This window comes from Typopeltis vanoorti, chromosome 4, assembly GCF_054136105.1.
Source record: "Typopeltis vanoorti isolate ZY-2024b chromosome 4, IOZ_Tvanoo_1.0, whole genome shotgun sequence".
Lineage (NCBI taxonomy): Eukaryota > Metazoa > Arthropoda > Arachnida > Uropygi > Thelyphonidae > Typopeltis > Typopeltis vanoorti.
The window spans coordinates 162426607-162446876 of NC_143552.1; the positions used below are offsets into that span (position 1 = coordinate 162426607).

At 39.1% G+C, this 20270-nt stretch overlaps 1 protein-coding gene across 7 annotated transcripts in view; it reads right to left on the reverse strand.

Moving 5' to 3' along the window:
• Window positions 1-20270, reverse strand: part of LOC150107807 (uncharacterized) — a 170390-nt gene that overhangs the window by 35747 nt on the left and 114373 nt on the right. For 3 of the 7 annotated variants that reach the window (XM_090391562.1, XM_090391563.1, XM_090391564.1), the window contains exons 4-5: window positions 19620-19751; window positions 4107-4205 (exon numbers count right to left, since the gene is read on the reverse strand). In XM_090391562.1, the coding sequence (XP_090247688.1) occupies window positions 4107-4205; window positions 19620-19751 (231 nt within the window). The remainder of the gene's footprint in view (window positions 1-4106; window positions 4206-19619; window positions 19752-20270) is intronic. The other 4 variants (XM_090391568.1, XM_090391566.1, XM_090391569.1 and 1 more) reach the window with 2 other exon arrangements.

A 20270-nucleotide genomic window follows, 5' to 3' on the forward strand; every position in this document is an offset into this window, starting at 1 on the left:
CCTAAACTTCAGGTTTCTATCAATCAGCAACCCCAGATCTCTTGTCTCCCCTACTTCCTCCAGAATAACTCCTCCCATAGATTATGCAGCATCCCATCGATGTTTCCCAAACCTCAAGACCTTACATTTTGCTGCATTAAACTGACACCCCCATTCATTTGCCCATCCATCTAGTTTATTTAAATCCTCTTGCAGGGCTACCACATCTGCACTATTACTAATAATCCTTCCGAGCTTTGCATCATCTGCAAACAACTGAATATCCCCCTGCAATCCACTGGCTATGTCATTGATATAAAGGTTAAACAATATAGGTCCTAGTACTGAGCCCTGTGGGACCCCACTTGTAACCCTCTGCCTCCTGGAAACTGCTCCACCATACACAACTCTCTGATACCTATCAGACAGCCAATCCTGAATCCAGTTGACCAATCTGACATCCAGAACAATGTGCTGCAACTTAAATATCAGCTTATCATGTGGCACCCTGTCAAATGCCTTCACCTACACAGACAATAGACATAATACAGACATAATACTTTGGTCATAGCCTGAGTTGCTTCGACAAAAAATCTAAAACAACAACCTGATGGAACGCAATCAGGGAAGAGAAAGATTACCGAAAGTAAGCTTTATCTCCAAGTGTATGTCTGTCCCTTGTATGTATAAAAACAGGGAAAAAAAAGAAGAAAAGAACTTTGTAGTGGGTCATAAAGTTTTAATATGAGCAAGTGAATATTCAACTGATATTCACATGCAACGTGAATATCAGTTATATATATACAGGGTGTTCGGGATAAATTTGACAGTTTCGTAAGGAAAAAGAAAATCTTCTTTGTATCTATTAAATTTAATGAATTGACAAAAAAACATTACAGGCAGAGTTAATTACAATACTATCAACAAGATTTACTCAAAATAACCACCATTAGCATCGATCACAGCTTCAATTCTGCTTCGGAACCTCGAACAAGCTGATGCTACAGTCTCCCTGGGAAGGGCCGCAAAAACTGTTTTAATTTTATCCATTAACTGGGCTTTTGTATTACTGGAAGTGCGATTGGTGTCTTTTTCAACTGCGCCCCATACAAAATAATCCATGGGGTTAAGGTCTGGGGAGTTTGGAGGCCAAACATTTGGACTGGTGAAGTCGTAGAAATTTTCAGACAACCATTTTTGACTTTTCCCAGAGGTGTGGCAAGGGGCCGAATCCTGCTGCCATACATACGGCCTACCATTGGCTACCCTTGTTATCCAGGGCTTGACTACAGTTAGCAACTCCACGAACAAAGCCCGAATTCCAATGCCAGGGTTCTTCAACACCTGTTCCTGCAGATTTGCGAGGAATTCTGCTGTACGAACGCAATCAGATCGTCTGCTAGGGATCTTTCTTCTTGCTACATCCTCGTAGTCACCATTGCAAGTCTCTAGTTCATGCCTGATTGTTTTTACTGTATTCAGGGAGCATTGGGCAGCAGTCGTAATATCCTTATTTTGATGGCGGGCACGAATCATCATGATACAAGTTATTCTCTTCCATGATTCAGGTGGGTTCCAGCTATCCATCCTTTCTGACATCTTGTATATGAATGAAGAAGGGTCCAAACTTTTAAATGAAGAGAAGTGTGTGTTAATACATGTAACTTACGGAAAAATATAATTAATTATAAATATGTCAAATTTATCCCGAACACCCTGTAAGTTCCCGTCTCTTTGATACTCCTGCATGTCTATTCATTTTCCAAGTCAATACCATATGGTCACTCTCTCCAACTGGTGGGAGAGACGTCAACTCAGTTATTATCAACTCTTCTGATGCTATAACCAAATCCAAAACTCTTGAACCTCTTGTGCCCTCTGTTACATGTTGCCTAAGACATTTGTCCCTCAAGAATTCTAGAAATTCCATTCCCCTATTGCTACATGCATCTTCCTCTCTCCAATTTATACTACTGAAGTTAAAATCTCCCATAACAATCATTCTTCTTGCACTTGCCAAACTTAGCTGTCTAAACATCTCCTGGTCCCCATCCTCTGTGCTCCTGGGTCTGTAGCAACACCCCACTAAATATCCTGTCTTGCCTACCTCTACCTCACACCATACGCTCTCAAAATCATTTGTCTCACTTCCTTCCAAATTCTCCACTCTTAGAGGACATAGGTCATCACTTATTATAAGCAGTACCCCACCACCACACTTTCCCCTCCTATCCTGACGAAAAATGCTATACCCAGCGACTTCTATTACTGTTGTTATATCCCCTTCTGTCAACCACATCTCAGTGATCGCAATAATTTTTGGCCAGGCTGATGCTATCTGCGCCACCAATTCCTCTCCCTTATTCCGGATACTCCTGGCATTAGTATAAAGCATATAAATGCCATTGTTTCTATACCCAGCATTATACCTTCTAGACTCCACTTGGCTCAGTGTTACCTGACATTGTCTCCCTTCTCCCAAGTATCCATTCCCACAGGAGGCCACCCCTGCTATCATCCTCCCTGGTACACACTGACTCGTTCAGAACAGCAATCTCTCCAGATGCCTACGTCCTTCCTCATTCAAATGTAAACAGTCTCTCACATACAATTCCTCTCTTTCCTCAAATGCACTCCAAGCATCCACATATACCAGTCCTCTCTTGTCACACATTCTCGCTATTATGCCATTCAATATCAACGCTCTTCTGCTCAGCTCATCATTATCATACCTAGGCAACACACACACTATTTTTCCTCTCTCCATCTTCTTCCGTACAGTCTCAAGCAAAAATCTCATATCTCTCGCTGCCCGACTTACATTACCACTCAAGTCATTCGTTCCTACCATCACAATTATCTCATCCACCCTTTCACCTCTCTTAATTGCCATAGCCACCCTTTCTATTGTTCCTCCTGGGAAACACTCCTCACGCATCCTATCTTGAACACCACGGATCATTGAGTCGCCATACATTATACCTCTTACCATTCCCTCGCTCCTATTGTTTCCGTTCTCTCCTCTTCTTTCATTCCCATACCTCTCTCTTCTACTGTTTCCATTCTCTCCTCTTCTAGCACTCCCATACATCTCTCTCATTCCCTCTCTCCTACTGTTTCCATTTTCTCCACTTCTAGCACTTCCATATCCCTCTCTCATTCTGTCTCTTCTACTACTGTTTCCATCCTCTCGTCTTCTAGTATTCCCATACCTCTCTCTCATTCCATCTCTCCTACCGTTTCCATTCTCTCCTCTTCTAGCACTTCCATATCTCTCTCTCATTCCCTCTCTTCTACTGTTTCCATTCTCTCCTCTTCTAGCACCCCCATACCTCTCACTCATACTCCCTAAATTCTCTCTCTCTCCTACTCTGATTCGCCTTGCATTTATCTCTTCCATTCTCCTAATCTTATCTTTCATACTTCTGCTCTCATTCACAAGACATTCCACCTCCTCTTTCAACTCATCTATCTCCCTCTGCAGGTCAGTCACTCTTAATCTAAATTCACTCTCCCAAACAAAACCATCTCCTAAACTTTCACAGTCACTCACACCTTCCCCACTATCAACTATTATTTTCTCATTCTCTCCTATCACACTACTTGTCTTCCTACATTCATTCCCCGCTCCTGGAGCAACAAAGTCGGATATCGATATATCTAATGTACTTATTTCCTCCAACTGCCTGCATTTCCTATACAGAGATAGCAGACTTTTTCTTCCATAAACTCAAGTTTTTTCCATTCTGCATACAGGCAAATCAGCAGAGAACATACATGATTAAACAAGCAAAAATAATATTAGTAGGCAGTAGATGGCATAGTGCGGAAGGTTTAAGTAGTGTAAATGGTGAGTTGTGTAGTCTAGAGTGCCTCCCACAATGAGTCCGTAACTTCACGAGGGTTCACGTGATAATAACTATAATACCAATATCTCTCCTTGAACACATTTATCAAAGATACATTATCAAAGATAAGTAATATTAATAAACCATTTCACACATACACACGCTTAGTGTGTGTGGAATGGACTACCATGAGATAGCATGTTAGTGAAATAAAAGTTGGTAAGTTTCTGAGTTCACTAACCTGCTAACTTAGTGAAATAAAATTCTGTCATCGCTTACCTGAGATAGTTCGTTCTTTTGGATTACTGTTTCAGCTGTTTGTATGGGAGACTTTTTTGATTCTTCTTGTTTTGTAGTTTGCTTTGTTTTGATGTCTGCCTGTTACAAAGAAAGCAATTACTTGAAAAAAATTCCCATAATATTAATATAGTTATTATTATTATTACACCTTTCATGAATCAGCAGACCCATAATGGAAGGTTCATTGAACTGACAATAAATTTTTCATGCTGAATCTTAAAATTCTTAACATTCCCTGTATTAACAACCTATGCATTCCATTCACTGACAGTTCTCCAGTGACTATTTCTACTTTCATACCCTTGAATGGGAGTGGATACAAGTCCCTACAAAGTATTTAGCACACTCTTCACCTTCTCACAAAGGGTGCAGGGGACAGAAATTAAAGCTTTGCTTTGGAAAATAAACAATGGAAACAGGTTACTTCAATCTTCCAGTAATCAAGATGGTAGTTATGTTTAACTAGGCAAGGAAAATCATCCATTAGCCAGAGGTCTATAAACATATAAATGAACATACATAAAAAATAGGTGTTTATCTAATGATGTGAAAATTGAAAAATTACCTGTTCTATGAGAAGTACATAGAATCTTGACATTGAATACAAATATTGAAAAATATGCATGAAAAAAAAAAAAAAATTTGTTTTGCAGCATAACAAATTTCTTTTGCCTGTTCATATTAAATTAGCTCTAGTAAAGAGAATAATGGTCAGAAATATTGGTCCAATGGTCAAGTCAATGGAAGGTTTGTGTAAAGAAGCGCCTCCATAGTGCAATTGGAAGAACGACAGTACATTGTGCCCTTCGATTGGAATAGGCCTAAGTTCAATTCTCGTCATGATGGGAGGAATCTTTATCTGGACAATTTCAATTGAAGATGAGTTAGCCGATCTCATACGGAGGTAGCAGGGTTTTTTCTCCCGGAAACTTGGGAAAAAAAACACACGCAATTTACAGACAAAAAATACTAGTTGTGGTGGGCGATAGATGGTGTTGATGGAGATGATTTGTAGTAGAGGTTCGGTGTAATGATTGAGACAGTTGTAGGTGTCCTCCCACGATGAGTCTTTCGGACTCCTTGGAGGTGTCAGGAATATAATAATAATAATAATAATAATAATAATAATAATAATAATAATAAAAGGCTCTAGTTCAGAGAAGTTTTTTTGACTAATTAATTATAAATAAGTGTGTGTTTATGTGTAAGAGTTGCAGTAGAAATTGTGTGCTAGCAGTGTTCGTAGTGTGGGGACTTGTTTGTTTAATCGTTTTTTACAAAACTGTTAAATTTAGCACACCGACACAACATGGCAGTGAAAGGCAAATCAGTGCATAGGACTGCACGAAACACAAAGGTAGATAGTGTGGATTTCTCAAAAATGGTACGGTGCTATGAATGTAACATGGCATGGATAGATGTGGAGAGGCTGAATAAAAGAAAAGAACAAGTGTGGGTATGTAAGAAATGCGATATTCTAATGGACCAGGAGGCTTACTTAAATATGAGTTTAAATAGTTTAAATAAGAGTAGGGAACATGGCATTGCAACCGACAGCTGAAGATTATGCGAGTGTTTAGAGCAGTGGTGTGTTGGGACTGGCTCGCACCAGCTCGTGTGATCCGGTTGTTAAAATTTTTCAAATTTAGCGAGCCAGTTGTTAATGTTTTTAAGTCGGGCGAGCCGGTTATTAAAATTCTTTATGAAAGGATAGATGATGAATGGTGGTATATACTTTTTCTCGTGAGTATTTTGAAATTGTATAATAAACACTTACATATATTATTATTATTATCAAAAATAAATGCATAAAGGAGAATTCACAAAACACAAACTCAATTTACGAACGGGAATTTGAAAACGATTTTATTTACTAAACAATGTCTGTATTCATTAAAACACAAACACATTATCAAAACTCCCGAACTAGGTATTTGAATAAACAATAATGCCTTATTTTTCGGTGAATTTCCAAGAACTTGCAACATTGTTGCACTATCGATAAATACAAAAATTCGTTGCGACGGCTACAGTATCTGGTCATTTGATCGACTATGAGTGGTAATATTAGTGTTAAATTTTTTTTGTTCAGGATTTCATTTGATAATAGGTAAGTTGTAGGTAATATAGGAAAATTTTCTTTAATATATGTTTTTATTTTGGTTTTTTCTTTTTTTTGTTAATAATTAAAATAATTTTAATCAGGGTTAGAGTTTTGCGGTTGAAAAAGCGGATAGCCGTTAGTTGAAAAAATGAAATAGAACGAAACTTCTTAAACATTAAAAGGACAAAATTTGAAGAAGCAGAAACAAAGACATCTGAAGATACAATAGAACTTTGTGAAGAATCAAATTTTTCATAAAGCGAGCCGGTTAAAAATTTACCAACACTCCACTGGTTCAGAGAGTATGTAGAAATGATATCGTCAATTGAACTTTTTTCAATTGACGATAATTATTATTATTATTCCTGATACCTCCAAGGAGTCCGAAGACTCATCGCGGGAGGACACCTACAACTGTCTCTACACCTAACCTCTACTACGAATCATCTCCATCAACGCCATCAACCGCCCACCTCCAACACCACCACAACTGATAATTTATATGATGTTAAAAAATAGTGAAATTCACAATAAAATGGGCAATAATGACATTGAAAAACAGACTGCAGTTAATGGTAAGGTGACATACGGATTGATGGCAAAAAAGTGTGTGTCACTTGTGATAAAACAGTGAGAGTAAAAGATAGCAAAAAAACTATGCAACTTTTAAAAATTAAGTTGGTGAAGATCAGGTAAGAAATGAGGTGGATATAATAAATTTAGTTTAATCCTTTATCCAAGTGTGAGCAAACAAAGTTTGTGCCTGAAAGTATCTTCAGGACTGGGTTAAGGTGGTACAACACCGTGGCAACTCGTTGCAAAGGTGGAGCAAGCTACCAAGTTAAGGTGTTGAACCACTTTAACCCAGTCCTGAAGATACTTTCAGGTGCAAACTTTGTTTGCTCACACTTGGATAAAGGATTAACTAAATTTATTATACTCTAACCAAGTGAAAAATAAACTTTCAAATGAGGTGGATGTTGGAAATTTTTTCCACTTGGTTAGACTATAAATTACATATTTAGTTTAATCCATTATCCAAGTGTAAGCAAACAAAGTTTGCACCTTGGTATCACTTCTGGGTCTGGCTTCCACTGAAGAGATCTCAATAAAGGTCGAAACTGGTCTGAGTAGTGACCCTTCCCATATGCTATGCATTAGGGAGGGTGATGTGCTTTGCATTATGGGATACTAAGGCAAGTGATGTGAAGCTTTGACCACCTTTGCTAGGAGTTGCCCCAGTCCTGAAGATACTTCAGGTGCAAGCTTTGTTTGCTTACACTTGAATAAAGGATGAAACTAAATATATAATTTAAATGAGGTGGATGTAGAATGAAACGAAGAAGATGAAAACAAATAATGTCGATATGAAAATGGTAACAAAAGATCCACGAATGGTATTGCATGACTAGTCGATTATAATCAAATAGCCATATTTGAATAATTATTACCACATCTCTAATAATTATCAGAAGTGTGGTAAACAATAGGGATGCTTAAGGGTCAAAGCTGTATAACTGAGAGGAGACCTTCACATAGCCTTTAACCTCCCTACCAGCCAATGTGGATGAAATAGTAACATCAAATTGCACTTCTTATCCATGTTATTCAATGGGTTTTAGAGCTACATATACAGATTTATCTCAACGTCTATAGAGTAGTGGCCGGTTGGGGGGTTAAAGGAATGCGGAGAACCAACCAGGGCCTCTGATCTAATGTCCAATCCTCACCTTCTTGTGGTGCACCTTGTTGGGTATCTACCTGGATACTGAACGAACGAGGATGGGCTGGCAATTTGGGATTTAGCCGACCAATAACTTGTAACATTAAACCAATATACAAAATGATGGTACAACATGACAAAATTTCATGCCAGCTGGGGCATCGCCCGGTTAACCAAGGCCCCCGTTGTTTTCGCCAGGGAACCAGGGCGAACAGTGAAAAGTCAGCTACTGGAACAAATCTGAAAGCACACCCAAACTCAACATCACCAGAGTTAAAGATCGGTACTATCAACATAAGAAGCCTGAATGGCAAAGAAATGGATCTAGCTGAGGAATTAGATAAGTACCAGATCGACATGATAGGGGTGACTGAAACAAAAAAAAGATAAAAACTGGTGAGATCTTTCTGAGCAATAAATACAAAATGTTATATTCAGGAAATGACAATCAAGGAAAAGGAACAGCCATATTATTCAACACAAAATACGAGGCTAATCTTCATGAATGGCAGGCAGTCTCAAGTACAGTGATGTGGGCAAATATCAGAATGGGGAATTGGACAATGAGACCGATTTGTGCCTATGGTCCCACAGAAGGTTCTACTAAGGTAGAAGTGGAGGAATTTTTTGATGCTTTAGAAAAAGCAACTGACACAATGAAAAAGGAAAAGTTGGTCCAGGTTGGGGATCTAAATAGCAGAGTAGGAAATTACTTAAATATAAAGAACCAATAGGCTTCATTTTGGCGATATAAACATTATTTAAATTAAGGGGATATTAAATCCCACATTGTTTTAAAATCGAATAAGAAACTCAAAGATTCGAATCAGAGAGTTTCATGCTGAATATAGTATAATAAACTATAAAACTATCGGCAATTACTAGCGTGAGCTAATGCAAGTAGTCCTAGTACGTAGTACAAACTCAGGTAACTCGCAGCAAAGGTGGTAAAGTTCTGATCACTATTCTTGGTATTTTCCATAATGTAAAAACACATTTCCTAGGAAATGTATGCTGTTATTACATTATGGTAGGAGGTCACTACCCAGACTGGTTTCAGCCTTATGAGTAAGTAAAGCCGTCTCTAAAAATTCGGACGATCCCTAGGCCACTCAATCGTGGGTGAAAGACCGTCCATCTCAGCGTTGGCTCCACTCAGTGATGGCCTTCCACCCACATGCCACCACCGAGCAGAACCGCTCAAATTCCGAAGAAAATCATTCACCGACAAAGCCCCTCAGCGGGCCGTGCCGGAGAACACTTTCCCCGGAGACTCAATTTGCTCCCTTAAGGCAAAAACCCCAAGGGAGCGAACTCATAATAGCCCCCACTGGTTTCAGCCTTTATTGAGGTTTCATCAGTGAGTAGCTAGACCAAATTAATACCAAAGGGTATAGTGAAAAGAACTTATATACTCTGCTATACGAGTTGTCAAAAAGGTGCACCCATTAAGTTACTTAAAAATAAAGAGCCAATAGGCTTCATTTCGGCGATATAAACATTATTTAAATTAAGGAGATATTAAATCCCACATTGTTTTAAAACAGAATAAGAAACTCAAAGAATGGAATCAGAGAGTTTCATGCCGAATATAGTATAATAAACTATAAAAGTATCGGCGATTACTAGCGTGAGCTAATGCATGTAGTATTAGTACGTAGTACAAATCGGGCAACTCGCAGCAAAGGTGGTAAAGTTCCGGTCTCTATTCTTGGTATTTTCCATAATGTAAAAAGACATTTCCTAGGAAATGAATGCTGTTATTACATTATGGTGGGAGGTCACTACCCAGACCGGTTTAAGCCTTAATCTAGGCTTCATCAGTGAGTAGCTAGACCAAATTAATACCAAAGAGTATAGCGAAAAGAACTTATATACTCTGCTATACGAGTTGTCAAAAAGGTGCACCCATTAAGTTACTTAAATATAAATAATGTTTATATCGCCGAAATGAAGCCTATTGACTTTATATTTAAGTAACTTAATGGGTGCACCTTTTTTGACAACTCGTATAGCTGAGTATATAAGTTCTTTTTGCTATACCCTTTGGTATTAATTTGGTCTAGCTACTCACTGATGAAGCCTAGATTAAGGCTTAAACCGGTCTTGGTAGTGACTCCCATCATAATGTAATAACAGCATACATTTCCTAGGAAATGCATTTTCACATTATGGAAAATACCAAGAATAGCGATCGGAAATTTACCACCTTTGCTACGAGTTGCCCGAGTTTGTACTACTTACTAGGACTACTTGCATTAGCTCATGCTAGTAATCGACGATACTTTTATAGTATATTATACTATATTCAGCATATAACTCTCTGATTCCAATCTTTGAGTTTCTTAATCGGTTTTGAAACAATGTGGGATTTAATATCCCTTTAATTTAAATAGAGTAAGAAATGATTGTCAGACATACAAATATTTTGGGAAAATTTGGAGAAAAGAGCAAATATATTATTATTATTATTCAGGCCTCCATGGAGTCAAAAGACTCATCGTGTGAGGTCCTTCCGAAGAACATAAAGTCTGTCAAGACTCATCGAGGGGAGGTCCCCCCCCCCCTAAGAAACACAAAGTCTATCATACCACTCCTTAAATGCATTGACCGTTCTCGCTCCCACCACTCCATCAGGCAATGCATTCCACGGTTCAATCACCCTCCACGCAAAGAAACCACTCCTCACCCTCTTGCTCACAGTTTCCTTTCGTAACTTCCTGGGATGGCCTCTTGTCATCACTCCTTCTTGCTGTTCAAGCGAAAGAACTCACCAGTGTCAACCCTGTAACCACCTCTCAACAGTTTAAAAGTCTCAATCATATCACCTCTCCTTCTATCCACCAAACTCTGCAGTGAACATTCCCTCAGCCGATCCTCATAGCTATCCTTTGTACAGTCCTGAAACCATCTTTGTCATCCGTCTTTGTATCCTTTCCACAGTTAATTTATCCCCTTCAAATCCTGGGGACCAAATCTGAGAACAATAGTCCAAGTGTGGTCTGATCAGAGACTTATACAACGGAATGATAACCCTCTTATCTCTGCATGTCAGTGTCCTTATCAGTATTGCAGCAATCCTCTGTGTTACCTTCACCACCTTTGCAATATGGCCCCTAAACTTCAGGTTTCTATCAACCATCAACCCCAGATCACTTGTCCCCCCTACTGCCTCCAGTATAACTCCTCCCATAGATTATGCAGCATCCCATCGATGTTTCCCACACCTCAAGACCATAAATTTTGCTGCATTAAACTGTCACCCCCCATTCATTTGTCCATCTATCTAGCTTATTCAAATCGTCTTGCAGGGCTACCACATCTGCACTATTACTAATAATCCTTCCCAGCTTCGCATCATCCGCAAACAACTGAATATCTCCTTGCAATGTCATTGATATAAACGTTAAACAATATAGGTTCTAGTACTGAGCCCTGTGGGACCCCACTTGTAACGCTCTGCCTCCTTGAAACTGCTCAACCATACACAACTCTCTGATACCTATCAGACAGCCGATTCTGAATCCAGTTGACCAATCTGACATCCAGACCCATGTGCTGCAACTTAAATATCAGCTTATCATGTGGCACCTTGTCAAATGCCTTTGCTAAGTCTAAGAAAATTGCAGTATATGCCTTTCCCTCATCTAATGTTCTTGTAACTTTATTATAAAAGGCTAACATATTGCTAAAACAAGAGCACCCTTTCACAAATCCATGTTGACTCTCACAGATAACATTACGCTCATCTGCCTAATGCTGTATACGGTCCCTCACTACTTTCTCCAAGATCTTAACAACTACTGATGACACACAGACTGGCCTATAATTAGACACTTCCAGTCTGTTACCACCCTTATTCAATGGCACTATCTTACCTTCCTTCCATTCCCTGAGCACCTTTGCCGAAGCCAGACTTTCATTGAAAAGCCAGGTTAAAGGAGCTGTCAGTTCCCTAGCACATTCTCTCAAAACTCATGGTGAAATACCATCCAGTCCCAAAGCTTTACTGACATCCAGAGTAGTCGGTATCTGAAACACACTCTCCTCCTGTACCTCTAAACCTCAAACCAGCCCCATCCCTCTAGCATTAAAACTGACTCCTCTAGGATGAAATACTCCAATAAAGTGTTCATTGAACAATTCCACTATGTCCTCTGCATCAGTCACTCTATTCCCATTTTTATCCTGCAATATCATTCTTCCACAGTTATTTCTCCTCCTACTGGCCACATAGCTAAAATATTCCCTAGGATTTTCTTTGGATCTTAGGGCCAATCTCCTCTCATATCCTGTTTCACATTCCTTACCACACTATTCACTCTTCTGACCTGTGTCTTATATTCTACATGCATCCTCTCTTCACCTGTCTCCTTATATCTCTTCCTCTTTTTCGCATGCAATTCCTGTTTAATATTGTTTGTCATCCACTTTAATCCAAATTGTGTCCTCTTCTTCACTCGTGGTATACAACTTACCATTGCTGCTAACAAATATTCTTTTGCAATTTTCCACGCACTAATGATATCCCGGACTTCCAATTCCTCCCTCCATGAAACTTACCGAAGTTGACATCTAAGACTATTATAATCACCTGCATTATAATTCCACATAAGTTCCCGTCTCTTTGATACTCCTGCATGTCTATTCATTTTCCAAGTCAAAACCATATGGTCACTCTCTCCAACTAGTGGGAGAGATGTCATCTCAGTTATTATCAACTCTTCTGATGCTATAACCAAATCCAAAACTCTTGAACCTCTTGTGCCCTCTGTTACATGTTGCCTAAGACATTTGTCCCTCAAGAATTCTAGAACCATTCCCCTATTTCTACATGCATCTTCCTCTCTCCAATTTATACTACTGTAGTTAAATCTCCCATAACAATCATTCTTCTTGCACTTGCCAAACTTAGCTGTCTAAACATCTCCTGGTCCCCATCCTCTGTGCTCCTGGGTCTGTAGAAACACCCCACTAAATATCCTGTCTTGCCTACCTCTACCTCACACCATATGCTCTCAAAATCAATTGTCTCACTTCCTTCCAAAGCCTGCACTCTTAGAGGACATAGGTCATCACTTATCATAAGCAGTACCCCACCACCACACTTTCACCTCCTAACCTGACGAAAAATGCTATACCCACCGACTTCTATTCCTGTTACTATATCCCCTTCTGTCAACCACATCTCAGTGATCCCAATAATTTTTGGCCAGGCTGATGCTATCTGCACCACCAATTTCTCTTCCTTATTCCGGATACTCCTGGCATTAGTATAAAGCATATAAATGCCATTGTTTCTATACCCAGCATTATCCCTTCTAGACTCCATTGGGCTCAGTGTTACCTGACATCGTCTCCCTTCTTCCAAGTATCCATTATCCATAATAATAATGGCAAATATTTGTTGGATTTCTGCTCAGGATGTGGACTGGTTATTACTAACTCCATGTTCCAACATAAAAATGTGCATAAATTCACATGGAGAGAAGAGGCAAGGAATAAGAAAAGTCTCATTGACTATGTTATTGTTAATAGTGATGTTTTCTCCCTGGTGCAGGACACCAGAGTGTACAGAGGATTTGAAATTGGAAGTGATCACTATTTAGTCTTGAGCAGGATAAAATTGGATTTCATATTGAAAAGTATAACATGTAAGAAAGTTTTAAAGAGAATTCTGCTACCACCTGCTACCACCTTTGCATAAGGGTGGTAGCAGACTGGAAGTGTCTAATTATAGGCCAGTTTGTGTGTCATCAGTAGTTGTTAAGATCTTGGAGAAATTAGTGAGGGACCGTATACAGCATTGGGAAGATGAGCGTAATGTTATTTGTGAGCGTCAACATCGCTTTGTTAAGGGGTACTCTTGTTTTAGTAATATGCTAGCCTTTTATAATAAAGTTACAAGAGCAGTAGATGAGGGAAAGGCATATACTGCCATTTTCTTGCATTTAGCAAGGCATTTGACAAGGTGCCACATGATAAGCTGATATTTAAGTTGCAGCAGATGGGTTTGGATCTCAGGTTGGTCAACTGGATTCAGGATTGGCTGTCTGATAGGTATCAGAGAGTTTTGTATGGTGGGGCAGTTTCAAGGAGGCAGAGAGTTATAAGTGGGATCCCACAGGGCTCAGTACTGGGATCTATAATGTTTAACCTTTATATCCACGACATTGTCAGTGGATTGCAGGGGGATAGTCAGTTGTTTGCAGATGATGTGAAGCTGGGAAGGGTTATTAGTAATAGTGCAGATGTGGTAGCCCTGCAAGAGGATTTGAATAAGCTAGACAGATGGGCAAATGAATGGAGTGTAGGCTTAATGCAGCAAAATGTAAGGTCTTGAGGTTTGGGACACATCGATGGGACGCTGCATACTCTATTGGAGGAGCTATACTGGAGGAAGTAGGGGAGACAACAGATCTGGGGTTGATGATTGATAGAAACCTGAAATTTAGGGTACATATTGCAAAGGTGGTGAAGATAACACAGAGGATTGCTGAAATAATATGAAGGACACCGACCAGCAGAGATAAAAGAGTTATCTTTCTGTTGTGATGTTGTTGTTGTTGTCTTGTCCTTTGAAGAGTCTTAGATGTTTCCGTGCGCTCTTTGTACTGCTTTGGCTATGTCTGTGATTTTGTTTGTATAGAGCTGTTGTTCTTTTTGTTGTTGTTGTTTCTGTTGTGATAAGACCACACTTAGACTATTGTTCACAGATTTGGTCTCCAGGATTTGAAGGGGATAAATTAGTTGTGGAAAGCATACAAAAGCAGATAACAAAGATGGTTTCAGGACTGTACAATGTTAGTTATGAGGATTGGTTGAGGGAATGTGGACTGCAGAGTTTGGTGGATAGAAGGAGAGTCGATATGATTGAGACTTAAGCGGTTGAGAGATGGTTACTGGGTTGACACTGGGGAGTTCTTTCGCTTGATTGAACAGCATGAAGGAGTGATGACGAGGGGCCATCCCTGGAAGTTACGAAAGGAAACTGTGAGCAAGAGGATGAGGAGTGGTTTCTTTGCATGGAATGCATTACCTGATAGAGTGGCGAGAGCGAGAACGGTTAGTGAGTTTAGGGAGTGGTATGATAGACTTTGTGTTTCCTAAGAGGAACCTCCCACGATGAGTCTTGATAGACTTTGTGTTTCCTAGGAAGGACTTCCTGCAAAGAGTCTTTTGACTCCATGGTGGCCTGGATGATAATAATAATAATAATAATAATAATAATAATAATAATAATGTATGTATCATATGTAAAAAAAAAATTATTACCCAAATAGTTATAATATACAATATTTTTCTTTACAGATTTATGTACCATAATCATTATACTTGCTTTTATTCTTTCTTATTTTTTCACCCCACTGTAGATTTGTATATAGTTGTTTGTTTCTTTTGTACCTTTTTGTTTTTTCTTTGTTTCTGTTACTATACATATCTTTATGTTAGCTTGGTTTAGTTGTTTATCAAGTTCCTCTTTTTAGTATGTGATGCTTCTCACATTCCATGTTGCAATCTTCATTATGTGTTCCTTTTTCCAATTTTGTTTACCTTTTCCTCAGTTGTGGTCTTTTCCCTGATAATCCATCCAGCTTTTCTTTGGATGAGACTTGAAAGTATATTGAGTTTCCCCAGGGCAGGTTACTAGCCTATTGCTGGGTAAGTACAGTTGTAGGGCTGCTACCTAACACCTCTGGACAGGTAAATCTAACAGCATTTACTCTGTTAGGGGTTATAGTTATACTGCCCATACTCGGTTGCCAGTGCCTTGTTTGTACTTTCAGAACAAGATGGACCATGAGAAGAGGTAATAATAATAATAATAATAATATTAGTCTAGTGCATTGGATTGGAGATTGGCTGTCTGATAGGTATCAACAAGTTGCACATGGTGGAGCAATATCCCAGAAAAAAGTCACTAGCGGTGTGCCTCAAAAGTCTGTTTTAGAACCATTGCTGTTTAACCTGTATGTTAATGATATTAGGGAAGATTTATTATTATTATTATTATTATTTAGGCCTCCATGGAGTCAAAAGACTCATCGTGGGAGGTCCTTCCTAAGAACATAAAGTCTGTCAAGATTCATCGAGGGGAGGTCCCCCCCCCTAAGAAACACAAAGTCTATCATACCACTCCTTAAACTTATTGCCCGTTCTCGCTCTCACCACTCCATCAGGCAATGCATTCCACAGTTCAACCACCCTCCATGCAAAGAAACTACTCCTCACCCTCTTGCTCACAGTTTCCTTTCGTAACTTCCAGGGATGGTCTCTTGTCATCACTCCTTCCCGCTGTTCAACCAAGCGAAAGAACTCCCCAGTGTCAACCCTGTAACCACCTCTCAACAGTTTAAAAGTCTCAATCATATCACCTCTCCTTCTATCCACCAAATTCTGCAGTCCACATTCCCTCAGCCAATCCTCATAACTATCCTTGTACAGTCCTGAAACCATCTTTGTCATCCGTCTTTGTATCCTTTCCACAGTTAATTTTTCCCCTTGAAATCCTGGAGACCAAATCTGAGAACAATTGTCTTTTGAATTTGAATGGGATATTCAGTTATTTGCAGATGATGCAAAGTTTGGATGAACTATGAAGACCATTGCTGTTTGATCTTTATGTTAATAATAATGTGAGAGACTGCAGGGAAATATGCGACTCTTTGCAGATGATATGAAACTGGAAAGAAAAGCTGATATGGTGGGTTCTTCAGGGGTATTTGAATAGGCTAGAAATGTGAAGGAATGAATGGGAATTCTAGTTTAATGAACTGGGTACAATACAATGTTTTAAATGTTTGGATTCAGAGTTGGAAAATTGAATATTCTACTGGATATACTAGAGATGCCAGAAGAGGCAGAGGATCCTCAGGTGATGGTCAACTGTCTTTTGAAGTTCTGGGCAACACACTGCAAAGATGGCAGAGAAATAAGGATATTGTGGATCAATTGTATAGACCCTTTATAAGTACACATCTAGTCTATGTGTAAATCTAGTCACCTGTATTTTAAAGGGATAAGAAACCTAGAAAGATATAAAGACAGATAACAAGGATAATATTATTATTATTATTATTATTATTATTATTATTACTATTACTACGGGCTACTCCAGGAGTCCTTAGACTCATCGAGGGAGGCCCTAAACATCATGTTCACACAACTGTTCAACATTCTCACAGTATCTATCATACCTTGCCTTGAACTCGCTCACTGTCATAGCACCCACAACAGACTCTGGCAGCTTATTCCACTCATTTACCACTCTAAAAGTAAAGAACCCAGCTCTAACACCCCTGCTAACCACGCTCTTGCCCAGCTTCCATGGGTGTCCCCTAGTTCTCCCACCACCAGTCCTGATCTCAAAAATATCATCTGAATTAATCCTATAGAATCCTTTTAGCAATTTGAATGTCTCAATCATATCTCCCCTTTTTCGCCTATCAACTAGTTTCTGCAACCCACAAATCTTCAACCTGTTCTCATATGGTGCATTCCATAGACCTGCTATCATCTTAGTCACTCGCCTCTGGATCCTCTCAACCTCCTCCCCATCAAGAAGGAACCGAGGTGACCAAATCTGGGCACAGTAGTCGAGATGAGGTCTTATCAGGCCTCGGTACAGAGGTACAATAACTTGTTTTTCTCTGCTCGTCAAGGTATTTTTCAACAACCAAGTGAGTTGATGAGCTGATTTAGCTACTTTCGCAATGTGCCCCCTAAACTTCATCTCCCTAACCACCAACACTCCCAAGTCCCTGGCCTCATCAATCTCTTGGAGTACAGTTCCACCAATGTGGTATACTGCTGCTAATCTTTTCACTCCGAAATGCATAACCTTACATTTTGTCACATTAAATTGACATCCATTCTCCTTAGTCCAGAACTCCAATCTATCTAAGTCATCTTGCAAGACTTTGACATCTTCTGCGTTCACTATCACCCTACCCAACTTTGCATCATCAGTGAACAAATGAACTGTCCCACTTAGACCCTTCCCTATATCGTTAATGAACAGATTAAACAGCATTGGTCCAAGAACAGAACCCTGTGGCACACCACTAGTCACAGGCCGTCCTTTGGACTCTACTCCTACTACTCTTTGATATCTCTCCATCAACCACCCAGCTATCCATCTCACCAAACCTATATCCATTCCCATATGTTGTAGTTTACGGATTAGAATTCCATGTGGTATCCTGTCAAACGCCTTTGCCAGGTCCAGCAGTATCACTGTAAACCCATTTCCCTTATCCAGTTCAGCCGTCACCTTGTTATAAAACTTGAGCAAGTTACTGAGGCATGATCTACCCTTCACAAAGCCATGCTGTCCTCTGTACAGTATCTCATTTTCATCAATCCATTCCTGTATTTTTCCCTTGACTACTTTCTCCAAGACCTTGACAACGACTCCTGATATGCTGATCGGTCGGTAATTTTCAACCGTAGTCTTGGATCCTCCTTTATGCAGTGAAACTATTTTCCCCTCTTTCCACGTCTTCGGGACTAAGCCAGACCCGAGACTCAGATTAAACAACATGGTCAAGGGCACTGATAATTCATTTGCCGCTTCATGCAAGACCCGTGCCGGTATACCATCCAATCCCACAGATGTATTCAAATTAAGGTTCTGTAATAGACTATTCACCTCCACTTCATTCATCACAATTCCCGTATAAACTAATGGTTCCTTCATTTTTTCAACGTCACCTGGATGATATACTTTTGCAAAGTGCGCGCTCAGTAACTCCACTATATCGACTGGTTCAGTGCAGTGAACTCTTTACCATCATCATTCTTTAAAATCATTTTGCCATGTACAGTTTTTTTCTTGCTTGCAGCATATTGAAAGAACTGTTTGGGATTCTCTTTTGCTTGCATAGCTAGTTTCCTTTCATAATCGGCTTTTGCTGTTTTTACCACACTCGTTTCCCTTCTCACCTGCACTTTATACCGTTCGTGTGCAATTATCAATGTTGGCTATGACAACAAATTAAGGAAATATGATCTATAGAGTATATAACCGAGACATATAAGATGTTGAGCAGTAGTTAAAAAGAACCTCTTTTCCAAAGCATATAATACAGCAAAAGGACAAGAGACCATCCCTAGAATTATTCATGTAAGTAGGTTTTTTCTGCATAGAGAATAGTAAGTATTTGGAATATATTATTATTATTCAGGCCTCCATGGAGTCAAAAGACTCATCGTGGGAGGTCCTTTCTAAGAAACACAAAGTCTATCATACCACTCCTTAAATGCATTGACCATTCTTGCTCTCACCACTCCATCAGGCAATGCATTCCATGGTTCAACCACCTTCCATGCAAAGAAACCACTCCTCACCCTCTTTCTCATGGTTTCCTTTCATAACTTCCAGGGATGGCCCCTTATCATGACTCCTTCCCGCTGTTCAACCAAGCAAAAGAACTCCCCAGTGTCAACCCTGTAACCACCTCTCAACAGGTATTGCTTGGAAGAATGGTGAGTATTTGGAATATATTGCCTGAGAGAATGATGAGCATATAGACAGAGACAGTGAATGTTATTAAGGTGTGTGCTATGACTGACTTTGTGGAACCTAAGAATGACTCTCCCACAATGACTTCATGTCAGTTCTACAAAGCTAACAACAACAACAGTAAAAAAAAATAAAATTTACATTTACTTCAAATCCTTTCTTAAGAATGCTCACTAAATCTTCAAATGGAAGATCTTTACTTTTCTTTGGGTGAAAATCACTTGTCTTATTCTGTTTCTGTCTTGTTTCTTCATGTTGCAAACTGCAACTAGACTGCAACAGATTAACATAATTGATATAATGTTATTAATTATGTATAATATAAATAATTAATTATATTAATATGAAGAGATTTTAGGTAGTTTGGGCCTCATAACCCATTTTAATAAAATGAATATTAAACACCCACTGTGGCTAATAATTAGAAACTAGAACATTTTTTGACACAAATATATTCTGAAAACAAATCATCTGCTGCTTAATCATACTAAAGCAAATAAGATTTTGATGCTTGCCAGTGAAAATTTATTATGCAAGGTTTAGAAATCTGTCCAAGAACAATTACAAACCAGACTACAAATTAAAAAAATAAATAAATAAGTGTATATATATATATTTTCTTATCAAGAAAATTATATACTTGGTTTAATCCTTTATCCGAGTGTAAGCAAATAAAGTTTGCACCTGAAGTATTTTCAGGACTGGGGCAATTTATATAGAAGCTGGTGACTTCACATCACTGCCCTTAGTATCCCATAATGCAAAGCACATATCCTTACAGGTATGTTTGCT